Source organism: Loxodonta africana, chromosome 20 (assembly GCF_030014295.1).
Source record: "Loxodonta africana isolate mLoxAfr1 chromosome 20, mLoxAfr1.hap2, whole genome shotgun sequence".
NCBI lineage: Eukaryota > Metazoa > Chordata > Mammalia > Proboscidea > Elephantidae > Loxodonta > Loxodonta africana.
In genome coordinates this window covers 23,568,225-23,592,626 of record NC_087361.1, presented here as the reverse complement: position 1 = coordinate 23,592,626, position 24,402 = coordinate 23,568,225, and the positions used below count along the sequence as shown (strand labels likewise).

General features: G+C 37.8%; 1 protein-coding gene and 1 long non-coding RNA gene across 6 annotated transcripts in view; one reads left to right on the top strand and one right to left on the bottom strand.

The window, feature by feature from the left end:
* LOC135228303 (uncharacterized) overlaps positions 1–2,390 on the bottom strand; it is a 17,408-nt gene extending 15,018 nt beyond the window's left edge. For both annotated transcript variants that reach the window (XR_010318698.1, XR_010318699.1), the window contains exon 1: positions 2,277–2,390. This is a non-coding gene — a long non-coding RNA (uncharacterized LOC135228303). The remainder of the gene's footprint in view (positions 1–2,276) is intronic.
* Positions 2,196–24,402, top strand: C20H3orf38 (chromosome 20 C3orf38 homolog). 4 transcript variants are annotated; one of them, XM_023548164.2, is made up of 4 exons: positions 2,196–2,775; positions 5,389–5,630; positions 9,854–10,069; positions 22,829–24,402. In XM_023548164.2, the coding sequence occupies exons 1-4, from the start codon at positions 2,211–2,213 to the stop codon at positions 22,907–22,909; spliced, it is 1,104 nt and encodes a 367-aa protein (XP_023403932.2). In that variant the 5' UTR covers positions 2,196–2,210; the 3' UTR covers positions 22,910–24,402. The 4 variants fall into 4 exon arrangements, with proteins under 4 accessions (XP_023403932.2, XP_010588688.3, XP_023403931.2 ...); XM_010590386.3 differs by lacking the exon at positions 22,829–24,402 and adding an exon at positions 14,306–17,777; XM_023548163.2 differs by lacking the exon at positions 22,829–24,402 and having other exon boundaries at positions 9,857–14,199.

Below are 24,402 nucleotides of genomic sequence, written 5' to 3'. Positions count from 1 at the left end.
ACAGCACCAGGGTTTCCGTTATAGCAAATACTGACTGAATGCCCAATATACACGTATTATAACTATAGATACATGTATATTGGGCACTCAGCATTGATTTTCAAAATGAAAAGAGAAACTTACAACAAATTTGTTACAGATGTACAGTACTAATAGGGTAAATCTTGTTCCAAATGTGCTAATGGCATAAATGGTCATTAGTTTTGTTCTGTGGGATTTATTTTATTCTGTTTTGATCTTGTATTATTTATGTTCCTAACGGGTTTGATTTTTCTCCACTTTAAAACACCAGACTTAGCACACCAGAGAGAATTTTTAAACCAAAAATTATACAAATCAGATAGCAGTATTCATTCCATTTGTCCCTGTCTCTCAAGGGCCTTTCTGATACTGATTACTGGGATGCTCCCTTAGATTGCCATTATCTATATCTTCTGGTTATTATCTAGCTACCATTTCACTTTAGGAATGAAGCCAACAAAAGGCAGGGTATACGAACGAGATCAGATGGGAGTGGTCTTGAAGGAGTCAAAAGGGCTGTGTTGGCACCTAAAGAGGACACAGTCTTTTTATGACCTCTAGCACAAAGAATAAAAACAGAAAACCAAACCTTCTGTCATCACCTCGATCCCATAACAACCCTATAGGACAGAGTAGAACTGCCCCATAGAGTTTCCAAGGTGCACCTGGTGGATTCCAACTGCTGATCTTTTGATTAGCAGCCGTATCACTTAACTGCTATGCCACCAGGGTTTCCAGCACAAAGAATAGCGCCTAGCAAATAGTAGGTGTTCAATAAATATATGTTTTTAAATGAAGGAATAAATGAATAAAAGACAAAGTTGAGCTTGTCTTCCATGTGGTCCCACACCAGCATGTATGAGCAGTTACCCTTACCTTGGAGCCCTGAAAGCACAATGGTTAAGTGCTGGGCTTGCTATCTGAAAGGTCTGTGGTTCAACTCACCAACCTTTCCTCGAGAGAGAGACCTGGCAATCTGCTCCAATAAAGATTACAGCTCAGGAAACCTACGGGGCAGCTCTACCACGCAGAGTCGAAACTGACCTGACAGCACAAAACACCACCACCATTATTTTGTCATCTGTTTACTTGCAATACTCCCAAACCTCCGTAAAGGAGGGTCTGTGCCATTTCTCCTAATCTTCAATACCTAGCATAGTACCAAAACCCAAACCAAACCCATTGCCGAGGAGTGGATTCTGACTTGCGGCGACCCTGTATGACAGAGTAGAACCGCCACATTTGTCTCCCCAGAGCGGCTCAGGGACTCCCAGCCACCAGGGCTCCCCTAAAAAACAACAACAAAAAAACTAGCATAGGAAAAAAAAAGGCACCCATTAATGCTTAATGAGGAACTGGTATCTGTTAAGTAAATGATACCCCAAATGACATCCACTGGCAAGTGAATCATGTTTTCAATGTTTTATTTCAAAGACTGTATTTACAGTATGTCTTATGACTGATAATTAGCTGTGATATATATAAAAAAAAAACGTTAAATTTGTCCATCTGGTTTTGCAGATGTGTACTTTTCTGCTACTAAATGGAATTACCCGGATTAAATGTTAACAAATCTAAAATATAGCTCTAAAATGGAAGTCTGATTGCGCATGCGGGCTCAGTCCAGTAGAGCACGCCTATTTCCCTCTCGTGAGTGTGGGTTGGCTGTCATACTAATAGCAGTAACAGCTAAATATTTATTGAGCACTTTCTAGGTGCTGGGTACTTTTCCATAACCTCCCCTCCCCCGCAACAAGCCTATGAGGTAGGGATCTTTACTGGATCCGTTTCGAGATAAGAAATTGAGGTACGAACAGGTTAAGGAGCTTGCCCACTGTCACGGTTAGTAAATGGCGTTGTAAAACCTCGGCAATCTGGCCTCCAGGGTCCCCAAACTTAAACTGCTCGCGAGACCGACTCCCCCAAGACCAAGTCGGCGAGGACGGCGGCAACATCAGGTGCAGCGTGTCCGAGAAGAACGCCGCTATAAGGCTGGCAGGCGTGAGATACGCTACGTGACTTTTTTGAAAACGTTTTATAGTGTAATGTTAAACAGGATCAAATTATTTTAAACAGTGAGTAACCTAAGAGTATCACACCACCGCTTCCTGAACGCAGAAGTGGCCGCAGAGGACGCTCCAGCGCCCCCAGGCACCCGCCTCCCCGACGCGAGGGAGCCGCCTCCACGCATGGGCTGCCCCGCGGCATCATGGGAGCTCGCCGCAGGCTGGTACGGTCGGCCGCTTTCCACGCACCTGCACCTGCGCACAACTCCAGGGCGCTCTTTTGGAGGCCTTCTGAGGAGATCAGGGATTCACTTTCCGCTACCAGCTCCCTTGCGGAAGGTCAGTGTTCTCCGTGGAAACGCTGCACTTCCCCAAAGTGAGAAACGTGGGACTCCGCTCTGTCCGACCAGATGGTACAGCCCGGAACGGCAAGTCAGAGCACGAACTTCCCTGAGTGACCTCACTGGCGATCACTTCCGCTCCGGGGTCTGGAATACCGGAGGCTCTTTGGGGAGAACACCGAGAAAGGCACTTCCTGTGTCTGTTGCCAAGGCACCGCCCTGGTGGGCCGGAGCGGCGACATTATTGGCGTCGTCCTCTCCCCCCTTCCTGGGGGTCGAGATGTCGGGGCTCAGCCAGCCAGAGATGGAGGGCTGTCGTAATCTGCTCGGCCTAGTGGACAACGACGAGATCATGGCCCTATGCGACACCGTCACCAACCGCCTGGTGCAGCCCAAGGACCGCCAAGGTAAGAAGGGTGGACCCTTCTCCCTTCGGGGGGCCGCGCCTCCCCAGACCCCACAAAGATCCCAGGTTGCGGGAGACTGGGGGTCGAGGAGAGTTGTGGGGCCTGTGTTAGCGAGGCGTCGCCCCAGGTTGTTCCCGAACGCGCTCGAGGCCCCCCGGAATCTCCGCGCTCCGTCCGCCCCTGGCGCGGGGACCTGGAAGCCCGCTTCGGGGCTGGGCTGGAACTGACGACGCGTCGTTTCCAAGTTCTGTCCTTTAAATTTATGGGCAAACGCTTGTTGTTTCGAGGGTTGAAATTACGTGAATAATCATTTTTGAAAATTTCCAGGGAACCAGGGGATTGTCCTTTTTCAGTTTGGATCAGCTGAGGAGTGTCAGCTGCTGCTCAGAGGTCTTGTTCTTCGGAGCTTAGGGGGAGGATGTCGTAAACACTTTATCAGTCTCCTAGACAAAACCACCACTATAACCAAAAGAGCAAACAGTTTGAGTCCATGTCTCCTTTGGATCTCAAAAGTTTCTGAGATCATTTTGTGTGCTAAGAAGCCATTACTTTCTGAGCCAAGTATACACTCCGGTAGAGTGGAGACCAAAAATTATTAATATTATGTCTAATTGTAACTAACCCGTTGCCTCCAGTCGATTCCATAGCGACCCTACAGGACTGATTAGAACTGCCCCGTGGGGTCTCCAAGGAGCTGCTGGTGGATTCGAACTGCGACCTTTTGGTTAGCAACTGAGCCCTTAACCACTGCGCCACCGATTGTAACCAAATTCATATAAAAATGTGACGAGTAGCTTAAAAGTTTGTTTCGTTTTGTATATAACATGGCTAGTTTAACTTTGCTGAATTTCACTTTAAAATGTGAAAATTCTAGACTCCTATATTAGCATATAACTTAAGTACCTTCAAAAGATTCTGCCTCTTAAAACTGTTATCTCTAAGTTGGGGTTACATTTTTGCTATTTAAGAAAAAATCATTCATTTGAAACTTTGAATTAAAGAATTTAGACAGAAAATAGTTGTAGATTAATGTAGTTCTTCAGATTTTATATATTTTACATGTTAATCTAACAATCATGATGAGCGTGAATTTAAAATTGTAACACAAAAATGAAAGATATGGTTGATCTAAATGTAAATTAAAAGAGAAAACTCAGTATTAAAAATGTTTGACTTGAAGAGGCATTTCTCAGAAAGGAAAACATAACCAATAAGCACATGAAAAAATCCTTAACCTCTTTTGAAAGCAGTGAAGAGGAATTGAAAAACACAAGGTGTCTTTTCTGTGTATCAGATTGGCAAAAAAAGTAAAGGTACAAGCTTCAGATGTTGGTGATTAGGGGAAGCAACTCTTTGACAACTGCTGGAGAAGTGTCAATTATATCTACCACATTGGAAAGCAATTTTTAAATCTCCCCCCCGCCCCACCAGGTGAAGATTTGCTTACCTAGGCATATACCCTAGATCTGGGCTTTGTAAAGTTGAATGTGCCTGTGACTCTGGGGATCGTGTAAAAGTGCAGATTATGATTCGGTTCTGGATGGTCCAGAAACTTTGCATTTCTGCTAATAGCATTCTGCTTGCCTCTACGTGCACTGGTAGGCTTGCATGAGAATGTCCAAAGGAATGGTGTCTGTAATAGGACACAGTGCACAAAAGTCCTTTAACAGAAGAATAGATAAATACTTTCTGGTATAGTCAAATAATGAATTATTGTACAGCACTGAAAATGAATTAACTAAAGCTAAATATTTTTTTTAAATATATTGACATAACTGACTCTGAGAAACATTAAGTGAAAAGTTGATTATATACTGATGCATTCAATTTATAAAACATTCAGAACATAGCAAACTAAATAATAATGTTTAGGGATTCATACTTGTGTTGTGCAACTGTAAAGAAAAACCAGTGACTGATAAAAACATTGAAGATAGTAGCAGTCTGTGAGGTGAATGAGAAGAGAGGGAAGAACACAGAGGAGTGGACTGGGGCCCTAGCGTACTAGTAATTTCATGTCTTAAATTCTTAAGCTAAGCTGTGGGTATTTGGAGTTCATTTTATTGTCATTCTGTAGATCTCACACACATTAAAAATAGTCGTTGGCTTGTATTTTAATACATGACTTTTAAAAATTAAAGGAGAATACTAGTCCAGCTTCTGCCACTTCCTACAAATGTGATTATTGACGTGTATGCTCAAGTTTTTTTTTTATCTTTAGAGTGAGTAGATTGGATTTAAAAAAAATTATTGCACATCTAAAATAGTGCAATATTATCAGTTTTTAGGGGTCATGTAAGAATTTGGAATTTAGGTCCTGTTGGCTTTAATAGGGAAAAAATATTTTTTCTGGCTCAGATTTTTTTTTAAACTCACAGTACTTTGAAAGAAAATGCTAAAGTTTCAATATCTCTATGAGAAGTGAAAGAGGAATTAGGTAGGGAAGTTTCAAATAGGAAGGAATTAAAAAAAACTTATTTTTATAAACTGATAGTCGTCTCACGCAAAAGCGATAATTCCGTGATTAAGAGTTTACAAGTATTATATGCTGACCTTGGAGAAATTTACAAGTGACTCATGATTTTCGGTTAATCTTTGCAATTTCCTTTTTAGATGCCATTCGTGCAATATTAGCCTACAGTCAAAGTGTAGAAGAACTTCTGAAGCGTAAAAAAGTCCACCGAGAAATCATATTTAAGTACTTGGCAACACAGGGGGTGGTTATACCTCCAGCTACTGAAAAACATAATCTCATTCAGCATGCAAAAGATTACTGGAAAAAACAATCACAACTGAAATTGAAAGCAACACCAGAGCCAGTTACAAAGAGAGAAGACATCCGACTCTTTCAAAAAGTAAAGTACATCTTACAGTTAGCCATTGTTCTGTCTGAAATGCTTTAGATAATCCTAAATCTTGGGGGGCGTGGTTAATAATATTTTACTGGCATTTTATAACTTAAGCTTTGCTTCATTTCCTTTGCATTCTTGTAGGAGCGAAAGAACAATAAAGCAAAATCTTTCTGATGTTTAGTCATGTATATAAAATGTTCTACTCATTTGTAAGGATATTTTTTTATCCCCACCAAATAAGGAATAGTGAAACATTTTTTTAAGAGTAGATAAATGCTGGTGGTGTAGTGGTTAAGTGCTATGGCTGCTAACCAAAGGGCCGGCAGTTCAAATCCACCAGGCGCTCCTTGGAAACTCTATGGGGCGGTTCTACTCCGTCCTAAAGGGTCGTTATGAGTCGGAATCAACTCGATGGCACTGGGTTTGGGTTTGTTTGGTTTTAAACTGCAAGATTAATTTAATTTTAATTTAGACTTTCAATTTGGTGTAATTATTTTTTTCAACTGAAAAGAATACTGTCTTAAACCCTTCCTAATTTAAAAAAATTTCTTTGTTATTGCAAAAATTCTGTGGGAAAAAACCATAAACAATTTATACTATTGATTTTTTATTAACTGGAAAAAATGCTCTTATAGTAATTTCCTCCGCTTGACATTGGCTTTCCTGTTCCTTTGAATCTCCACTGAATTTGAATGTTGATAGAATGAACCGCTCCATAATTTGTAGATTTTCTTAACTACATATGACACAGCTTTAATTAATAAGGCTTTAGAATGAGGACTTTGCTTTCACAGTAGGAAAGCACCTTCTAAGGGCCTGTGCCATAAGGCTTGTTGTGAAGATAGACGGAAATAGCCCTGGAAGTGCCATTTAGGTACTAGGCTCTGGAATGCACAGGTGAATAAGATCCAGCCTGTTAGATTTTTTTGTTTAACTTTTTTTTTTATTGTGTGCTAAACGAAGGTTTACAGAGCAAACTAGCTTGTCATTAAACAATACACATATTGTTTTGTGGCATTGGTTGCCATCCCCATGACATGTCAACACTCTCCCCCTCTCTACCTTAGATTCCCCATTAACAGCTTTCCTGTCCCCTCCTGCGTTTTTTCCTTGCCCTTGGGCTGGTGTACCCATTTAGTCTCGTTTTGTTTTATGGGCCTGTCTAATGTTTGCGTGAAGGGTGAACCTCAGGAATGACTTCATTACTGAGCTAAAAGGGTGTCTGGGCCATATTCTCGGGGTTTCTCCAGTCTCTGTCAGACCAGTAAGGCTAGCCTTTTTTTTTTGTGAGTTGGAATTTTCTTCTATGTTTTTCTCCAGCTCTGTCCAGGACCCTCTAATGTTATCCCTGTCATAGCAGTTGGTGGTAGTAGGTGGGCACGATCTAGTTGTGCTGGACTCAGTCTGGTGGAGGCCGTAGTACTTGTGGTCCGTTAGTCATTTGGACTAATCTCTCCTTTGTGTCTTTGGTTTCTTCATTCTTCCTTGCTCCAGACGGGGTGAGGTCAGTATATTATCTTAGGTGGCCCCTCAGAGGCTTTTAAGACTCCAGATACTACTCAGCAAACTAGAATGTAGAACGTTTTCTTTATAAACTATGTTATGCCAATTGAGCTAGATGTTCCCCAAGATCATAGTCCCCACAGGCCTCAGCCCAATAATTTGGTCCCTTAGGGAGTTTGGATATGTCTATGGAGCTTCCATGACCTTGCCTTTGTCAAGTCGTGATGGCTTCCCCAGCATTGTGTACTGTTTTAGCCTTCACCAAAGTTATCGCTTACCTATCGTCTGCTGAATGTTTTTCCATTCCCATTTCTCCCCTCCCTCGTAACCATCAAAGATCGTTTCTTTCTATGTGTAAATCTTTTCATGAGTTTTTACAGTAGTCGTCTCATACGGTGCTTGTCCTTTTGTGATTGATTTATTTCACGCAGCATAATGCCCTCCAGATTCATCCATGTCGTGAGCTGCTTTGCAGATTCATCATTGTTCTTTATCCCTGTGTAGCATTCAATTGTGTGTATGTACCATAGTTTATTTATCCATTCATCTGTTGATGGGCATCTAGGTTGTTTCCATCTTTTTGCTATTGTAAATAATGGTGCACTGAAAATGGGTGTGCATATGTCTATTTGTGTGATGGCTCTTATTTCTCTAGAATTTATTCCTAGGAGCAGAATTGCTGGATCATATGGCGTTTCTACTTCTAGCTTTTTAGGGAAGTGCCATATTGTTTTTCAAAATGATGGTACCATTTTGCATTCCCACCAGCAATGCATAAGACTTCCAGTCTCCCAGTAGCCTTTCCAACATTTGTTATTTTCTGTTTTTGTGTGTGTGTGTGTCAGTAATATCGGGGTGAGATGGTATCTCATCGTGGTTTTGATTTGCATTTCTCTAATGGCTAGTGATCGCAAGCATTTCCTCTTGTATCTCTTAGCCACTTGAGTATCTTCTTTGGTGAAGTTCATTTCTTATGCCCATTTTTTAATTGGATTATTTGTCTTTTGGTTGTAGAGGTGTTGGATTTTCCTGTAGATTTTAGAGATTAGACCTTTGTTGGATTTGTCATAGTCAGATTTTTTTCCTAGTCTGTAGGTTCTCTTTTTACTCTTTTGGTGAAGTCTTTTGACAAGCATAAGTGTTTCATTTTTAGAAAATCCTAGTTACCTGGCTTACCTTCTGGAGTTTGTGTGTTGTTAGTTCTTATGGCTTGTATCCTGTTAATGTTGTGTATTAGGGCTTCAAGTGTTGATCCTATTTTTTTTTCTATGATCTTTGTAGTTTTTGGTTCTAGATTTAGGTCTTTGATCTATTTTGAATCAGTTTTTGTGTATGGTGTGAGGTGTGGGTCCTGTTTCATTTTTTTGCAGATGGACATGCAGTTTTGCCAGCAGCATTTGTTAAAAAGACTGTCTTTTCTCCAGTTGATGGACTTTGGGCCCTTGTTGAAGATCAGGTGACCGTAGGTGGATGGATTTACATCTGGGTTCTCAGTTCTGTTCCATTGGTCAACGTATCTGTCGTCGTTCCAGTACCAAGCTGTTTTGACTCCAGTAGCTGTGTAGTAGGCACTGAGGTCAGGTAGTGTGAGTCCTTCTACTTTGTTCTTCTTCTTTAATAGTGCTTTACTTATCCGAGGCTTCTTCCCTTTCCATATAAATTAATGATTAGTTTTTCCGTCTCTTTAAAGAGTGCTGTTGGTGTTTGGATTGAGATTGCATTGTATTTGTAGATTGCTTTGTGTGGAATTGGCATTTTCACAATTTTGAATCTACCTACCCATGAGCATGGTATGGTTTTCCATTTATGTAGGTGGGTTTTGTGTTGGTTTCTTGCAGTAGTGTTTTGTAGTTTTCTTTGTATAGGTCTTTTACATCCCCTGGTTAGATTTATTCCCAGGTGTTTTATTTTTTTAGGGGCTCTTGTAAATGATATTGTTTTCCTGATTTCCTGTTCATTGTTCTCTTTATTGGTGTATAGGAATCCAACTGATTTTTTTATGTTTACATCCTGCCGCTTTGCTGAATCTTTCTGTTTGTTCCAGTAGCTTTCTCGTGGAGTCTTTTAGGTTTTCTATGTGTAGTATCATATCTTCTGCAAATAAGGACAGTTTTACTTCATGACCAATTTGGACACCCTTTATTTCTTTTTCTTGCCTTAGGGCTCCAGCTGTCATGTATTTTTTTGTAGTAACATTTCTTTTGAAAAAGGAGAAATAATATAAAATAAATCCCAGTCATAGAAAATAACCCATTTCAAATACGTTGGAAGTATCTGTTTAAAGGCAGTGAGAATGCTTATTTTCTATTAACTTTATTGAGGTGTAATTTATATGCAATAAACTACATCCATTTTAAGGGTACCATTTGAAGAGTTTTAATGGATACATACGTGTGTGAAACTACTGCCACTGTCAAAAGAAAATTATTGACCATTTGTTCATATTCATATTTTAAGACACTTTTTTAAACCTTACTTTCTAAGCTGAATTTTTAGCTCAGTAGCTTTGCAAGCTTGGGAAGTTTGCAAGCTATTTTTCTCCTTTCCGAAAAAAGCAACTTTACTATGCATGAGAGGTTCAATGAGTTCACATGTAGGTAGTTTCAGTTTCCTCTGCTGTAATCAGTATATTAAAATTGAGCCCTGACACATGCTCAGGAGAGAAATAGATATAAAAGTTAACCTTGGTTATTTTAAATATTTATTTTATTTATTTTAACCAGCAGGAGAAAGAAGATAAAAAAGCAGAAAAGGTTGATTTTCGTCGATTAGGCAAAGAATTCTGTCGATGGTTCTTTGAGCTTCTTAATTCTCAGAATCCTCTTCTGGGACCACCTCGAGATGAATGGGGACCACAGCACTTCTGGCATGATGTCAAGCTTAGGTTTTATTACAACACGGTGGAACGAAATGTGGTAGACTACCATGGAGCAGAAATGGTGAGCCTTCGTTTGCTGTCACTAGTGAAAGAAGAATTTCTTTTTCTTAGCCCCAACCTAGATTCCCATGGACTGAAGTGTGCTTCTTCTCCCCATGGGCTAGTTATGGTTGGAGTTGCCGGGACTGTCCACAGGGGGAACACTTGTTTGGGCATTTTTGAACAAATTTTTGGACTCATCCGCTGCCCCTTTGTGGAAAATACTTGGAAAATCAAATTTATCAACCTGAGAATTGTTGGAGAGAGTTCCCTTACTCCTGGAGCATTACAGAAGCCAACGGTTACATTTGAGCCAAGTGATCTAGAGGCCTTTTATAATGTAGTCTCTTTATGTGGTCTCCAACGAGGCACGACCTAAGGGAAAGCAGACAGTGGATAGTGGGAGTGGAGACCGAGCTTTATGTGCTAGAAGTGAAGCATTGCTGAAGAAAAGAGAACTGAATTTACCGCTAAAGCACTGAGTATCATATGTCATCATAAAAAATCTTCAGAAACCCTTCCAAATACTATATCAGTAATATCTAATTGATTTCAGATGTGAGGATTGACATATTTTAGTTGAAAATACCTCTCTTGACTACGAATTGATGTGGGAATACTTGCCCCTTTCTGCGTGAGTTGCAGCAGATGTTCTGAGAGCGTAATGCAGTTCATCGGATGAGTCCCACTTTAGATGTTATAGCTAATGGTGTGCCTTAGAAGCCAGGGAGTGCTTTCGTCTTCCTCAGCGAGTATCCTAATATCTCCGGTTTTCCAGTGGGAAAGGGCTGTAGCGTTCAGGGCTTCACCTCTTAGGTTTCTCATTTACTGTTATCTAAATCTAGATAATCAGATACTTTACAAATGCATCTCACTACAGTGTTGTTAAAAAGGTTAAATATTTTAGAGAAGTTTAATGTAAACTCAAAATTCTCATTTTAGGAAACTTGGATGACATGACGTTCTTAATGCAAAAAACCCAATAATTTAGCAGGTGGAGAAAAATTTACCTGTTGAAGTATGTGAGAAACATTTTTCAAAGTTACCTGCTGTAGTTCAAGCTAAATATCTTTTATAATCTATAATATTTCTGAACTGTTTTGGACAATGATAAATGCTGTTCCCAAAACAAACCTTATTCTTACCTAGGCCCCAATTAACAGTTTTATAGAGCATTTATATTACTGCCTTGTACGAAAAAACATACTGTTGAAATTTTTAAAAAGGTGTGTCTGGTTCCTAGCTTTTAAATACACTGTTCTTCTTGGTTAAACTTGGAAGAGGTAACAAAAAAACCTACAAATTTATAACGTGTGCATACATATATGCATATGTTATACATCTGTGTCATAAACTAGAATTATTAGGAGCTTTTCACTTCTCATTTGTGTTACTGTATTTGAGTTATAAGGCTGAGTTGCCAGATTAATTTCATAATTGCTTTAAAGTTCAAAATCCTTGTCACCCAGCAACTGGCTTTAGTTGCTAATTGTAATTTACAGAAGTACCATTTGGAAAAAAAAAATTCAACTGGAAAATTGTGATAATGTACATGTTAAATTTTACATTTAACTCTGCTCGTGATCATCTAAGGAGATTGACATATGAACGTTTGACACAGGAGGAGAAAACTTATCTTTTTTTTTTTTTTAATTCCATGCCTCTTGTGAGGAGTGCAAGTTGATATGTCCTAAAGTAAGAACTTAATAAAGGAGGGAAATGCCATTTTCCTGCTCTAAGAATAGTGTATTGTTTAGTTTTAATTTACAGTTGTCTTACGCTTAGATAATAAAGTTTTAGGCAGTTAACCAAAATAAAGCTAATTTCACTACTGCTTGTTACACTGTCAGTGTGATATAATTAAGTGTAGAGAAAACAGCAGTTCACAAAATAATTACCTCTTTGTACACATTCAGGTGACAAGTCTGTCTTTGACCCATCCTGTAGCTCTCCTCAGACTGAAAGAATGAGTAACTAAAGCCAGATTGTTTCTCTTCCTTAAGCTTGAAGTATCCATCATAAAGTACAATAGGTAAATATCCTGAGTAAAGGATAAAATCGAAAACCATTCTCGCTGTTTTCTTCTTGCTATTAATGTCAGTTACTCCATATCCAGTTCATGGGCAGGGATTACTTCTAGTTATCTTCATTATTGATTTTTTGAATTTGTATAAATAAGGCCCAAATAAGACTGTAATCTGCATGTAGTTTTAGTCACCCTTAAAAATTTGAAAACTTCCTGATAGACCCAGTGTAAAGGATTGGGAGTGTTATATTTCGTGTGAATCCTCGTAGCAGGATGTACATCAGGGCTTAATGTTTGAGCGAATATGTGAATGAATGAGTAGAAGCTTACATATAGTGAAAAAGACTTTTCTGCCTGTAGATCTTGTCTTTGGTTTTTCCCCATCAGTGGTGGAGTTTGGTCACATAATTTGTTTGAATTTATTAAGTGAATTTTAAACCCTAAAACAACTTAGATTTGGGAGGAGAGCTACACTATACTTAAAAGCCTACGATCAGATCATGTTATATTTGAGGGCCCAAAGACTACCTAGGAGACCTTGTGGCGCGATGATGAAGCATTCAGCTGCTAACTGAAAGGTTGGCAGTTTGAACCTATCAGCAGCTCTGTGGGAGAAAAGACCTGGTGATGTGCTCCTGTAAAGATTACAGTCTGCTCTGTCATACAGGGTTGCTATGAGTTGGAATTGATTTGATGGCACACAAGAACAAAGACTTACATAGAAAACACTATAGAATATGAATATGGGATATGAAAAGACCATACTCTGAGGAAGAAGACCTGAAAGAATTGAAATTCATTCACGAACGTTGAAGCTTGACTGGGCCTTTGAGAAGGGCCAAAGGCACACTTAGCACAGTGCAAGAATTGAGCTCTTTTACCAGCTTTTTAGTCTGTGTTAAGCAATGGCAGGGATTCAACTTTAGGTCTCTCTTTTGCTCTGTTATATCCAGCTAGTATTTGCGAAGTCTGTGGAGTGCAGTGGTAAAGAATACAGTACTCTACATTTGTAGTAATGGGAGCACCTGGGCTTTATTTCTTGTAGGCTAATTTCTATATCCTAAAGAAGGGTATACATCATTAAGTATCCTTTTTCGTTAAGAAAAAAAGATCTTAAATAGTTAAATTAGAGTATTTTATTAGCATCTAGAATGCTGAAAAAATCTTTGGTTTCCTGTGTCTTATTAAATATGAAACTGTAGTGAAAAAGCTACCCTTAATTTATTAAGTCAACTTGCAAAAGGCAAACACAGATAGGGCAGGAAAATGTTTCTGGATTTTCAGAAAGGTAACATTTTTTTATGCTCAAGGAAAGCTAATTGCCTAGAAAGTAATTGTAAGAGACCGTAATAACACTAGAAAGGGATTTAAAGAATGGGGATTTAAAAAAGATTAAAAGCGATAATCAGAAACATTTTACTTTGACAAAATGACTCTATGACTAAGATCACAAAAATGGATGAAACCATACCTTAACATCTTCATTACCATCTCCATTTTCATGAATTTAGGTACCCTTTCGTGCACTGGTTCTTAATTTGGATTTGGTGTTGAGGGGAGGCATCGACCTTTTGGCAAATTGATGAAAGCTATAATCCTTCTCCCCGGGAAGAAAATACATTTTGCATATAGCGTTATAATTTTTGCATACTTCATCAAGTCCATGAACCTCCCTAAAGCACACGAGTCCCGTAGAGATCCTTATACTCCATGTTAAAAAGTACTGCCATAGTAGTTAACGTTTTCCGCAGACGACTACTCTCCTGTATTAAAAAAAATTGCATATGTATGTATATATACAAACACACACATACACACACACATGCATATATATATATACTTGGAAAAATTGATGGCATTGTCAGAGTTCCTAAGCTAGGGGACTAAGGGTTTCTTACAAATGAAAGGCTGGTCTCTTTAGAAAATGTCATTAGTTTATGATAATTGTTACTTGTGAATTTTGTTTTTTAAGAGATGTTAGATATGAAGGCAAAACCTACAGCAATAGTGCCATGGAATGCGGACATTAATTTAGAGTTTTGTTTTGACAAGAACAATGAATATGCTTTGGAGAAAGTGACAAAAATGTGAAAAGAAAAAAATTTTTAAATATTCTCCAGATCTTTCTTTAAAAACTTTCTTCAGAAAAGGTGTTTCCTTATTTAGTAATGATTGTATATTACTAATGTATTTTGCTGAAGATTTTTTAAAATATGAGCATTTCTTCTGCAGGGCTTATATGTGATCTTCCCACTTGAACTGCCCCCACCCCACCCCACTCCACATGCCCAGTTTGGATGCAGATGGCACAGCAGTTACAGTGAAGAAAAACAAGACTTCCTTGGCTCTCTTCTCTCTTTAGGTTCATTTGGCACATATTTATTGAGCGTCTGTTTTTTGTAAGTGCAAGATAAAATAATACATCAGTAGGCCATTTACCCGGTGATGCAATGGTTGAGAGCTCAGCTGCTAACTGAAAGGTCAGCTGTTCAAACCCACCAGCAGCTCCAAAGGGAGAAAAGACCTGGCAATCTGCTCCAGTAAAGATTACGGCCAAGGAAACCCTATGGGTTAGTTTCACTCTGTGCTGTAGCATCACTATGAGTAGGAATCAGCTCGGCAGCGCACAACAACGGGCTCTATACCTTAACCTGTTTTGACAAGTGCTATGTTTAGTTCAATGTCGAACATCTTGGTTAGATGTCTGGAAGGTGAGAACAGAACCTTTTTTTTATGCCTTTTGCAGGAGAATTGGGATAGATCCTTAACTTTTACATGATCGGAAAAAAGAAAGTTTAATTGAAATTTTAAGTAGCCAAAATGGCTCCAGCTAGCCATACAGATTTTACCTATACAGAATGTAAGATGATATTTTGACAGAACACTTCAATATATTTAGAGTTTGAAGGAAAAGTTTCATTTTATCAGAATATGCTAAATTTTTGCCTTTTTTTTCTAGTATGAAGTCTTTCAGTAAGTAGTAGTAAAATCGAGTAAGGTGTTTGCTGTGAATTATAAACCCCAGAATATAAAACCAGAAACTTCAGAACTGTGTTAATCATGAAATGTTAATAGAATTTGGGACCTCCTAAATTCTCTTCCCAGTGCTACTCCTTGTTACTCTTGTTAGTGAGTCATTTGCTGAGGATTTTTGGTTAACAATTTTTAATAGACACCCTGAATCTCAAGTGAGATTAGTTACATCTGAATTGATGAATTTAAAGATAGAAGGAAAATTACCCACTGCTAACATTGTTGCTTGTCTGATTTGATGTTTTCCGAGCAAAAAAAAAAAAAACCCAGTAACTCTTTAGGGAAGGCTTTTTTTCTTTTTGAAACATGCAGTTTCATAAGTTTACATTAGTCTTTTCCACCTCTCATCTTTTACTGTACTAATGATTAGTATCAGAGTTAAAATGTTCTCACATTGTTACGTTGAAGTTCCCTTTGCCTTCCTAAATAGATCATAAATTCCTAGTACTGGTAGTTTTTGTTGTATAGCCTTCCTTCCCCTTTGCTTTGCACAGGATTAATAACTAAATTCTGGGTGCTTATTATATATCAGTTACTTTTCTGTGTACTTTAATGTATTGACTCATTCAATCCTGTAGACAGCTAAGTAAGGTAGATACTGTTATCCCTCTCATACAGGAAAACCAGGTTGAATAACTTCCCAAGCTTTCACAGTTAATGGTAGAGCCTAGATTTGAACTCAGGTATTTGAGCTTCAGAGTCTATGTGGTAACCACGACAGTGCATTGCCTCTTTTAGATAGTAGTTTTAGATAAATCCGTCGCTATGAAGGTTTTTTTTTTTTTTTTTTTTTCTTAAAGGTTGTCATATACTGGCACTTATTTCCAAAGTAACGGTGCCTTTATTCTGTATTGTTTATCTAAATACAGAGCAGGAGCATTAATTCATCCCATACTCCACTTGTAATTGTACCTCTTGAGTTGCTTATTTAGTGATTTAAAACATGGAAAAAAGATAGAATGCTCATGAATGACAGTATTACATAAGAAAAATTAAAGGTAATTGGGTAATGTAAAATCTAATGTAAGATTTCTGGAACTCACCATCTCACCACAGCCTCTAACTCTCTTCCTTTTTCCTGTTTATGACACCATTGTACTTTCTTTTTTTTCACACGATTTCCTGCCAAGTCCAGATGGTAGTGTCTACCGTATTGCTTTGTATTTCAGCTACTGCTGTAATCAAACCCTCCTTACCTAAACTTTGACTTACTTTAAGAGTTTCTTTTCTACTGTTTCTTACATATTTGTGAAATTAAACTTTTCTTAAAAGTACAGCTTTGATTTTATCTTCCATGCTCAGAAATGTCAATGGTGATGCATTCCCTCCAAAATAAAGTCCAGATTTCATAATCTGGCATTCATCACCATTCTAAGTTTGATGCCACTCATTTTCGCTTATTATTTGGTCCAGCCAATCTTTAGTACTGAACAGTCTTTGTATTCATCCTGTGCTTACTTAGTCTTCTGCTTTTATTCACATTTATCTAAAATTGCAGGATTTAATTTTAATTTTTTTGTTTTAAGCAGTCTGATAATATATTGTGGAGAGAAAAGGACTATGATTCAAATGGAGCTTCTTCTTAGGTGCCATGGAGTCAATTCTGACTCAGCAACCTGATTGACTCATAGTAACTCAGTGTACAACAGAACGAAACACTGCCTGGTCCTGCACCACCCTCACAATCGTTGCTATGTTTGAGCCCATTGTTGCAGCCACTGTGTCCATCTTGTCGAAGGTTGTCTTCTTTTTCTGTGACCCTCTGCTTTACCAAGCATGATGTCCTTCTCCAGTGACTGGAATAACTGGAAATTTCTACAATAAGTCCAGCGTTTTTCCTCTTTAGAGTTTTGTGGACGTTGTATTATCTGTCAGGATTAATCTTTGGCGTTTTCCATGTCTGCTTCATTTTCATGGTTGAGGACTTGGCTTATATGTTGTCTCCTTTGTAAGTAGACCCTTTTAATATTCATCAGAGCACCTTGTTTGTTTCAGTCATAGCACTTTAGATATTATTTGTTAATTTAGTAGTTTATTATTTGTCTCCCCTGGATTTTAAGCTGAGAGCAGAAGCCAGAACGATTTCACTTACATTGTATTTCCTTTGCCTTGCACAGAGACTAGGTGTTTAGTAGACATTTATTTACAAATAGAAACACAGGAATGAGTGCTACTTTTTATCCAGGGCGTTATGTATTCCTAAGCCTTTGCCTGTGTATTAAAGACAATACCTAGCAAATATATTCAGTGTTCAACAAATATTTGTTTAATGAACAAAGGTAAAGTTACCTTTCTGAATAATACGTGAGCCCTAATACAATCAGCAACACTCTTTTCTAGACAGAATTAATGAAATCATATTACACTTATGTAAAAGATGAAAAACTGAGGCCCCAAAAGTTAAGTAACAGGCTAATAGCTTTGTTTTGGATATTTTTTTGTTGTTGTTGTTTTCTTTTCGTTCTGAACTCTGAAACCTATGTGTTTCCTTGCACTTTGTTTCCAATCTGACTGCTGCTAATAACTCACTTTCAAAGAGTTATGTAAATTCTAATCCTCAATTTTTTCACATGTAAAAATGAATCACTTATATTAAAAATTAGATGACTTTAAAGTTACATGGTTTTGTGATTGTATGCCTTCTCAGCAATAAAAAAAATATTTTCAAAGATATCTGTAGTTCATGGTTGAGTAAATCTAATTCTGTATTACTTCCTCATAAGTTGTAGTCATTCAAAAACACATTTTACTCTTATTTTTCTCAAACATATGTATGTATATGCTTTTAAGTGTATGTATGTGTATTTCTGTGTACAACAAGGACAAAAAACAAAAGGATGAAAATATGCTATGTGATAACTAGAATAGAAAAGGAAAAACATGAAGCTTAAGTATTTTTCTATTTTCTAATCACTGGAAATTCTGATTTTTAAAATTGCTGTTCTGTAAAACTTTTTTTTTTTTTGCCTTGTTGCATGTATTCAAAATGTATCTCCAAGTTTTGGTCAAGAAAAGTGGAAAGAGTTTTGTAGAAATCCAGTAATCCTTAGTAAAAACAAAGATGTTGATAAAATAATCAGACATAAGTGCTGCATCCTAAGAGACTAGAGCAGTAGGAGTTAGCACACATTTAAGGGTGACATTGGAAACAAGTGGCACATTTAGGATAGACTTTTTCTATCGGAAGCATGGACCTGGGTGAGTGCTGCCGCCAAAGTCATTGAGAGTTATTCCACAAAGTTTAATGTATAGCAAAGACAGGGTTTTGCTGTACTGATTGCACTGACTGGAATAGTACAGATTTGTGATAGAACCTAGAGTACAGAAACAAGACAGCAGTGGGAAATGTAAGCATGTCAAGGGTTGTAATGCTAGAACTGGCAGTTGAATGATCATAAAACCTCTGGATATCAACAGACTCCCAGGAATTAAGAAGAAATTTCAAAATAAGCCATAACTTTCATTCTGAGGGTGTACCTTACGATAGAGCAAGAGTTAGGGATTGAGAAAAAAGTTGACTTTAAATAATGCACCAGTGTTTTCATTTAAACATTCTTCTTTCTATTTGGTATACATTTATTGAGCACTTAGGTATGTGCCAGGCCCTTTACCAGAAGACACTGGGTACATACAATAACTTGCTGCTTCTACTGTCTTATGTTCTTTTTCACTTTAACTTGTGTAGAGTGATATTTACTGTTTAATAGTTTTTGTCATTCGTCATCACTTCCCTGATTTCTCGCTGATGCCCTGCCTTTTAACGACTTTAACCACTGATGTCTTTTGATGCTTCTGTAAAACGGTGATCTTGGAGTGATGGTCCACAATGCTCTGTTAGTTTGCCAGTTTTAGAGGGGAAAAAGTGCACCAAAATAGCTTTTTTTCACATTGTTCACATATATTTTGCAAATTTTAAATGTAAGATGATTTTCATAAAAAACCCATTAAGTTTTTAACAGTCTTATGTTCTTAAAGATTGTAGGTGTGTGTGTACACTACAAGGACTGTGCTGGTCAGTTTACCTCAGTCAACATAAGGTTAACAGGGTATTTTCACTAATTAATGCACTTCCCTGTTTTTTTGGTGTCCGTGGTTTTTATTGGAGTTTTATTATGTAGGCATAATTACTGGAATCATTAGTCACATTTTTTTTTTCTTTTATTGTGCTTTAGATGAAGGTGTATAGAGCAAATCAGTTTCTCACTAAACAACACACATACTGTTTTGTGACATTGGTTGCCAACCCAGCGACATGTCTACACTCTCCCCTTCTTGACCTTCGGTTCCCGTTTCCATTTGTCCAATTTTCCTGTTTCCTCATGCCTTCTTGTCCTTGCCCCTGGACTGGTGTGCCCATTTAGTCTTGTATACATGGTTGAGCTACATGTGTTATTGTTTGTTTTATGGACCTGGCTAATCTTTGGCTGAAGGGGGAACCTCAGGATTGACTTCAGTACTGAGTTAAAAGGGTGTCCAAGGGCCCCTAGCATACTTCTAATGCTTGTTAAGTTTGCATTTTATGATACTGTTGTCTTATATCCTCAATTCACAAAAACAGCTTATTGAAAAATGATGACAATATTGCCTACCATTCATACTAATGTCATAACTTAAGTAGAGGAAATAAGTGTGAATATAGAATTTGAATCTCTATGTGCTGAGCAAGAGATTCTGTAGGATGTTTTCAAAACATCAGTGAAACATATAAATGAATTAGGAAGGACAAGGATGACCATATCTGAACTTTTTTTTGGGGGGGAGCGCGATGAGGGAAGGGGCTGCAATCCATTCACCACTAGTCAGTGACACATTGCCTGCAAATATTTGCATGTCACCATCAAAGTTTTCACAGTTTTTAAAATTGTTACTGAAAATACAGCAAAACATATACCAATTCAGCCATTTCTATATTAATTTATTGACATTGATCATATCCTTCAAGTTGTGCAACCATCCTCACCCTCCTTTTCCAAGTTGTTCGTCTCCATTAACATAAACTCACTTCCCCCTAAGTTTCCTATCTAACTTTCAAGTTGCTGTTGTCAATTTTATTATGTGTAGATCTCCAAAAAAGCACAATGCTTAAGGCAGACATTCCTTACTAGAAAAAAAAAAAAAAAAAATTTTTTTTTGTTTTTTTTTAATTCCTTACTACTTAAGCTAAATTGTTTGGTTCAAAGAAGACTTCAGGGGACATTTTTGGCTTAAGGTTTAAACATCTCAGGGCAGTATTTTCAGGGGTTTATCTAGCCTCAATGTCTCCAGAAGGTCTGGGTTCCATGAGAATTTGAAATTCTGCGTTTTGGAAACCTTGGTGGCATAGTGGTTAAAAGTTTGGCTACTAACCGAAAAGTCCGCAGTTTGAATTCACTGGGTGCTCCTTAGAAACCCTATGGGGCAGTTTTACTATGTCCTATACGGACGGCACTGGATCCAGTTCGGTTTGGTATAGGGTTGCTATGAGTCAGAATCGACTCAACAGCAAGTGGTGTGTGGTGGTGTGTTCTGCATTTTTCTCTCTTTTTATCAGGATTCTTCTACAGAGTCTTATTTTTAAAGCATTCTTTTTAATAAAAGAGTTATGTAATTATATTTTTCCAGAAAAAGTATAAGGTAATACATCTCAGCATAAAATTTATCATGCAAGATGGAGAAGAGACCAATGTTAATGGATATATCACCCAAAGTCGTATTCCTTAAAACCAGGTATAAGATACTGTTGACTGAGAAATGTGTAAAAAGCAGTTTCAACATGATTAACAAATATAATCAGAGAACAAAACAAATTATTGGAAAAAGAAAATTACACAATATAGGTGACAATGTGGAAGAACAATTCCTATCGCGAGTTCTAGAAGATATTTTGTGAGCAAAACCACTCACATGCAGTGTATGAATCATTATTTGGCATATGTGTGGAATCGACTCGACGGCACTAGGTAGGATGTTAGCATACCTGAGTGAGAAGTCCTCAACAACTTGTTCTGTTTATGCCTGAAAACTCATGAATATAGAAAACAGGATTCAACTGGGAAATAAAGTTTTGTTGTAGACTGGAAAGAATGTATTAGGGTCTTTAATGATGGAACGCCACCTATGTGGACAACAGTGAAGGTGGTTTTTAGGTAAATAAAAGGGTTGTACAAAAAGCCAATCAGCACTCTTCCTTAAAAGAGAGCAGTTATTTGTCAACAGTAAGCAGTCAAGATGTTGATTCAATGTTGAAGGGAATAGAAAATACAATCAAATTTTGATTACCTAAATCTACATCTTTTCTATATTGCTGTATGAAGAACAGGAGCCCTGGTGGTGCAGTGGGTAAAGTGCTCGGCTCCCAACCAAAGGTCAGCGGTTTGAACCCACCAGCTGCTCCATGAGAGAAAGACGTGACAGTCTGCTTCAGTAAAGATTTCCAGCCTTGGACACCTTGTGGGGCAGTTCTACTCTGTCCTATAAGGCCCCTAGGAGTTGAAATCAGCTCAACAGCAGTGGTTTGGGGTTTGGTATGAAGAACTGGATAAGAAGCACGAAACTTTTTTTCCTCTGATACTGCCTGTTTAGAGGAAAGGTACTCACATGAGGTTTGAGATAAGGGCAGAGTTTAAAAACATTTCTTTGAGATATTGTTAATGTCAGTAAGGACCCTTTCCTTGAGTTTAGGTACCTCGCTCAAGTGACATATAAACCAATCCGTCCACTGTCTTGGAGAGCCATGCAGGTGTATGATGTGAATTTTAATGGTAAGAAGATCAGATAGTTTTAACTTCGTGCAAATGGCTCAGGTCTACAAAGCTTCATTTTCCCCCCACCATCTCATTTTCTTGGATTACTGCAAAAGCATACCAGTATATTTCGGAAAAAAAAAACACACATCTAAATTCTGCAACATAACACGGAAAAAATACTTTCCTGAACTGAATGCAAAAGACGGATTGGGAACCCATTTAACACCATCTCACAAGTTGAAAAACTGAACTTTCCAGGTTTGATTGTGACCTAGTGTCTGGTGGAGGACTGAAAGTAGTGAGAAGTGACTTAGTAATTTGTAAGCCCTTGTTTGATCAAACTAGAATTATTCAACAATACCATCAAACACTTGCTACCGTTCCTAAGGGGTTATAATTAGGTGTCAATGTTTTCCAATTTAGTGTAAATAAAGAGTAAAAGAAGAAAGTAAATGGATGCAACATCTATTCTATTGCTCAGTTTATTTATTGGGCACCGAATCGGAATCAACTCCACCATAGTGGGTTTGGTTTGATTTTGAGTGTACATATATTCCTTGCTGAAAGATTGCAAAGATGTCATCTATTTCATCATTTTTAATGCTGAAAATATTACGATGCTTTTCAAATCCAAGTCCAGTGCAAAGATTCAGTAATGATATAAAGAAATACTGTGTACAGTGAAACCTCTAAGAGCCGGAACTAGACGGGACTGCCTTGTTTTTCTGGGTCTTGAAAGTTTTCTGCCTTTAACAGGGTCCAGCCACTTTTCTATTGTTCTCTATTTAGTGGAAAATTTTGAGTTTTCCTTCTCTTGGAGCCCTAGTGGCACAGTGGTTAAGAACTACCCATGCCAGCCATAATATCAGCAGTTCGAATCCACCAGCTGCTCCTTGGAAACCCTATAGGGCAGTTCTACTCTATCTTATAGTGTCGCTATGAGTTGGAATCAATTTGACAGAATGTTTTTTTTTTCTTTGTTTGTTTTCTTTGACAGGTTCCTGCCTTACACAGGTTCCAGCTTTTGCAGGTTTTACTGTATATGAATAAAGCTTGGAGCATGGTCATCAAGAATTAATACTATGAATTAAATATGCGGTTTATCATTAAGTTAAAAGTTGCAGTCTTTTTTTAATACCAAAAATCTGATAGCTCTCATGTGTAGTGGATGCCTGCTAAGTAGTCCATAGGTGCAAAGTGTGAGAACATTGTTACATATGTCAAATGCCAGCTCCCCAAATATACCAATACAACCTATTGATAAGACAATGCTGAATTTATTGCTTACTGAGGTAAGGGAGAACATCATTGACAGACTTTGGAACTGTCTTGGAGGAGAAAAGGCAGGGTCAGTATATATTTAGAATTTGAAACTTGATTTAAGGCAGATGTTTCAATATGGGTTGGTGGTGGTGGAGTTTCATTACAATTGGCTAAAGATCATGAATTACAGTTTATGATTGGTAGAAACAGCAAGGCAAGAATTTTGAGTTCAGGAGAGTCTAAGGGTACAGACTGTTGACGCTTCCCAAGAAGAGTTGATGAGTCTTTTTGGAAGTTCCTGTAATAAACAGGTTATTTGCCTGAGCAAGATTCTTCTCGACTAGTCAACTTTTGCTAATGAAAACAATGGAATAGTGAAGTCATGTTAATGTAGACTGTAGGTGTATAGGGTCCACAGGGTCCTAGCTGTGTGGAGACTGATAATTCTCAAAGAACGTGTCAAGTTAAATCAACCATATTTTAATGGTAGCAAATAACACAAGTACATAGAGGGCAAGCCAAGGGATTCTCCTAATGTAGATATTTTTTCTAACATTTTGATAACATTCTAAACTAATCCTTTATTAGGTGTAGTCACTCAGCGTGGGAGAAATGACTTCTATGGTACATCAGGTTAAGAAAAACAACAACTATAGAGTACAATGATGAATGAACTACATCTCTGTTGCATGGACTCGTATCACTGAGGTTAAAAGGAAATATAAAGACCCTTAGTCATTCTTCCCCAGACTAGATTCAATTCAGTTTTAGCATGTGAGTATGATTTTGGTAAGGGTATGTTTTAATTTTCAGTTGATCATAGACCCATAATTCTATTTTGTTTGTGGCTGTGGGCTTGGCTTACAAATTTCTTATTAACCATGTCATAAATGGAGATTTCCTGATTAAATATTAAAGAAATCACTTAATGGTCGTAAAGATCTTCATCAGACCACACTAGTCTACTCATTTTCCCAATGCTCAACAAATTAATAATTATTATACATCAGTGCAATGCAATAGTGTGTGTAGTCATTAAAATGAATGAGCCAGAGAGAGGGAGAGAGAAATAGGTAGAAACAAATGTTTTACAAGATATATTGTTAACTGAAAAAAGCAAGGCCCAGACAATGTATAAAATATAATACTATTCACAATGAGGTACTACTTTACACCCACTAGAATTGATATAAAGAAAAAAATGGGAAATAAGTTTTTGCAAAGATGTGGAGAAATTGGAACACTTATACAATGCTGGTGGGAAAGTAAAATGGTTCACCTGCTGTGAAACAATTTGGCAGTTCTTCA

Bases quoted from the DNA above. Each gene is read 5' to 3' on its own strand.
- C20H3orf38 (XM_003410191.4), top strand. From the start codon at position 2,211: ATGGGCTGCCCCGCGGCATCATGGGAGCTCGCCGCAGGCTGGTACGGT. The intron at 2,776-5,388 runs GTAAGAAGGGTG...TTTCCTTTTTAG, and splicing joins GCAGCCCAAGGACCGCCAAG to ATGCCATTCGTGCAATATTA. The intron at 5,631-9,853 runs GTAAAGTACATC...TATTTTAACCAG, and splicing joins ACATCCGACTCTTTCAAAAA to CAGGAGAAAGAAGATAAAAA.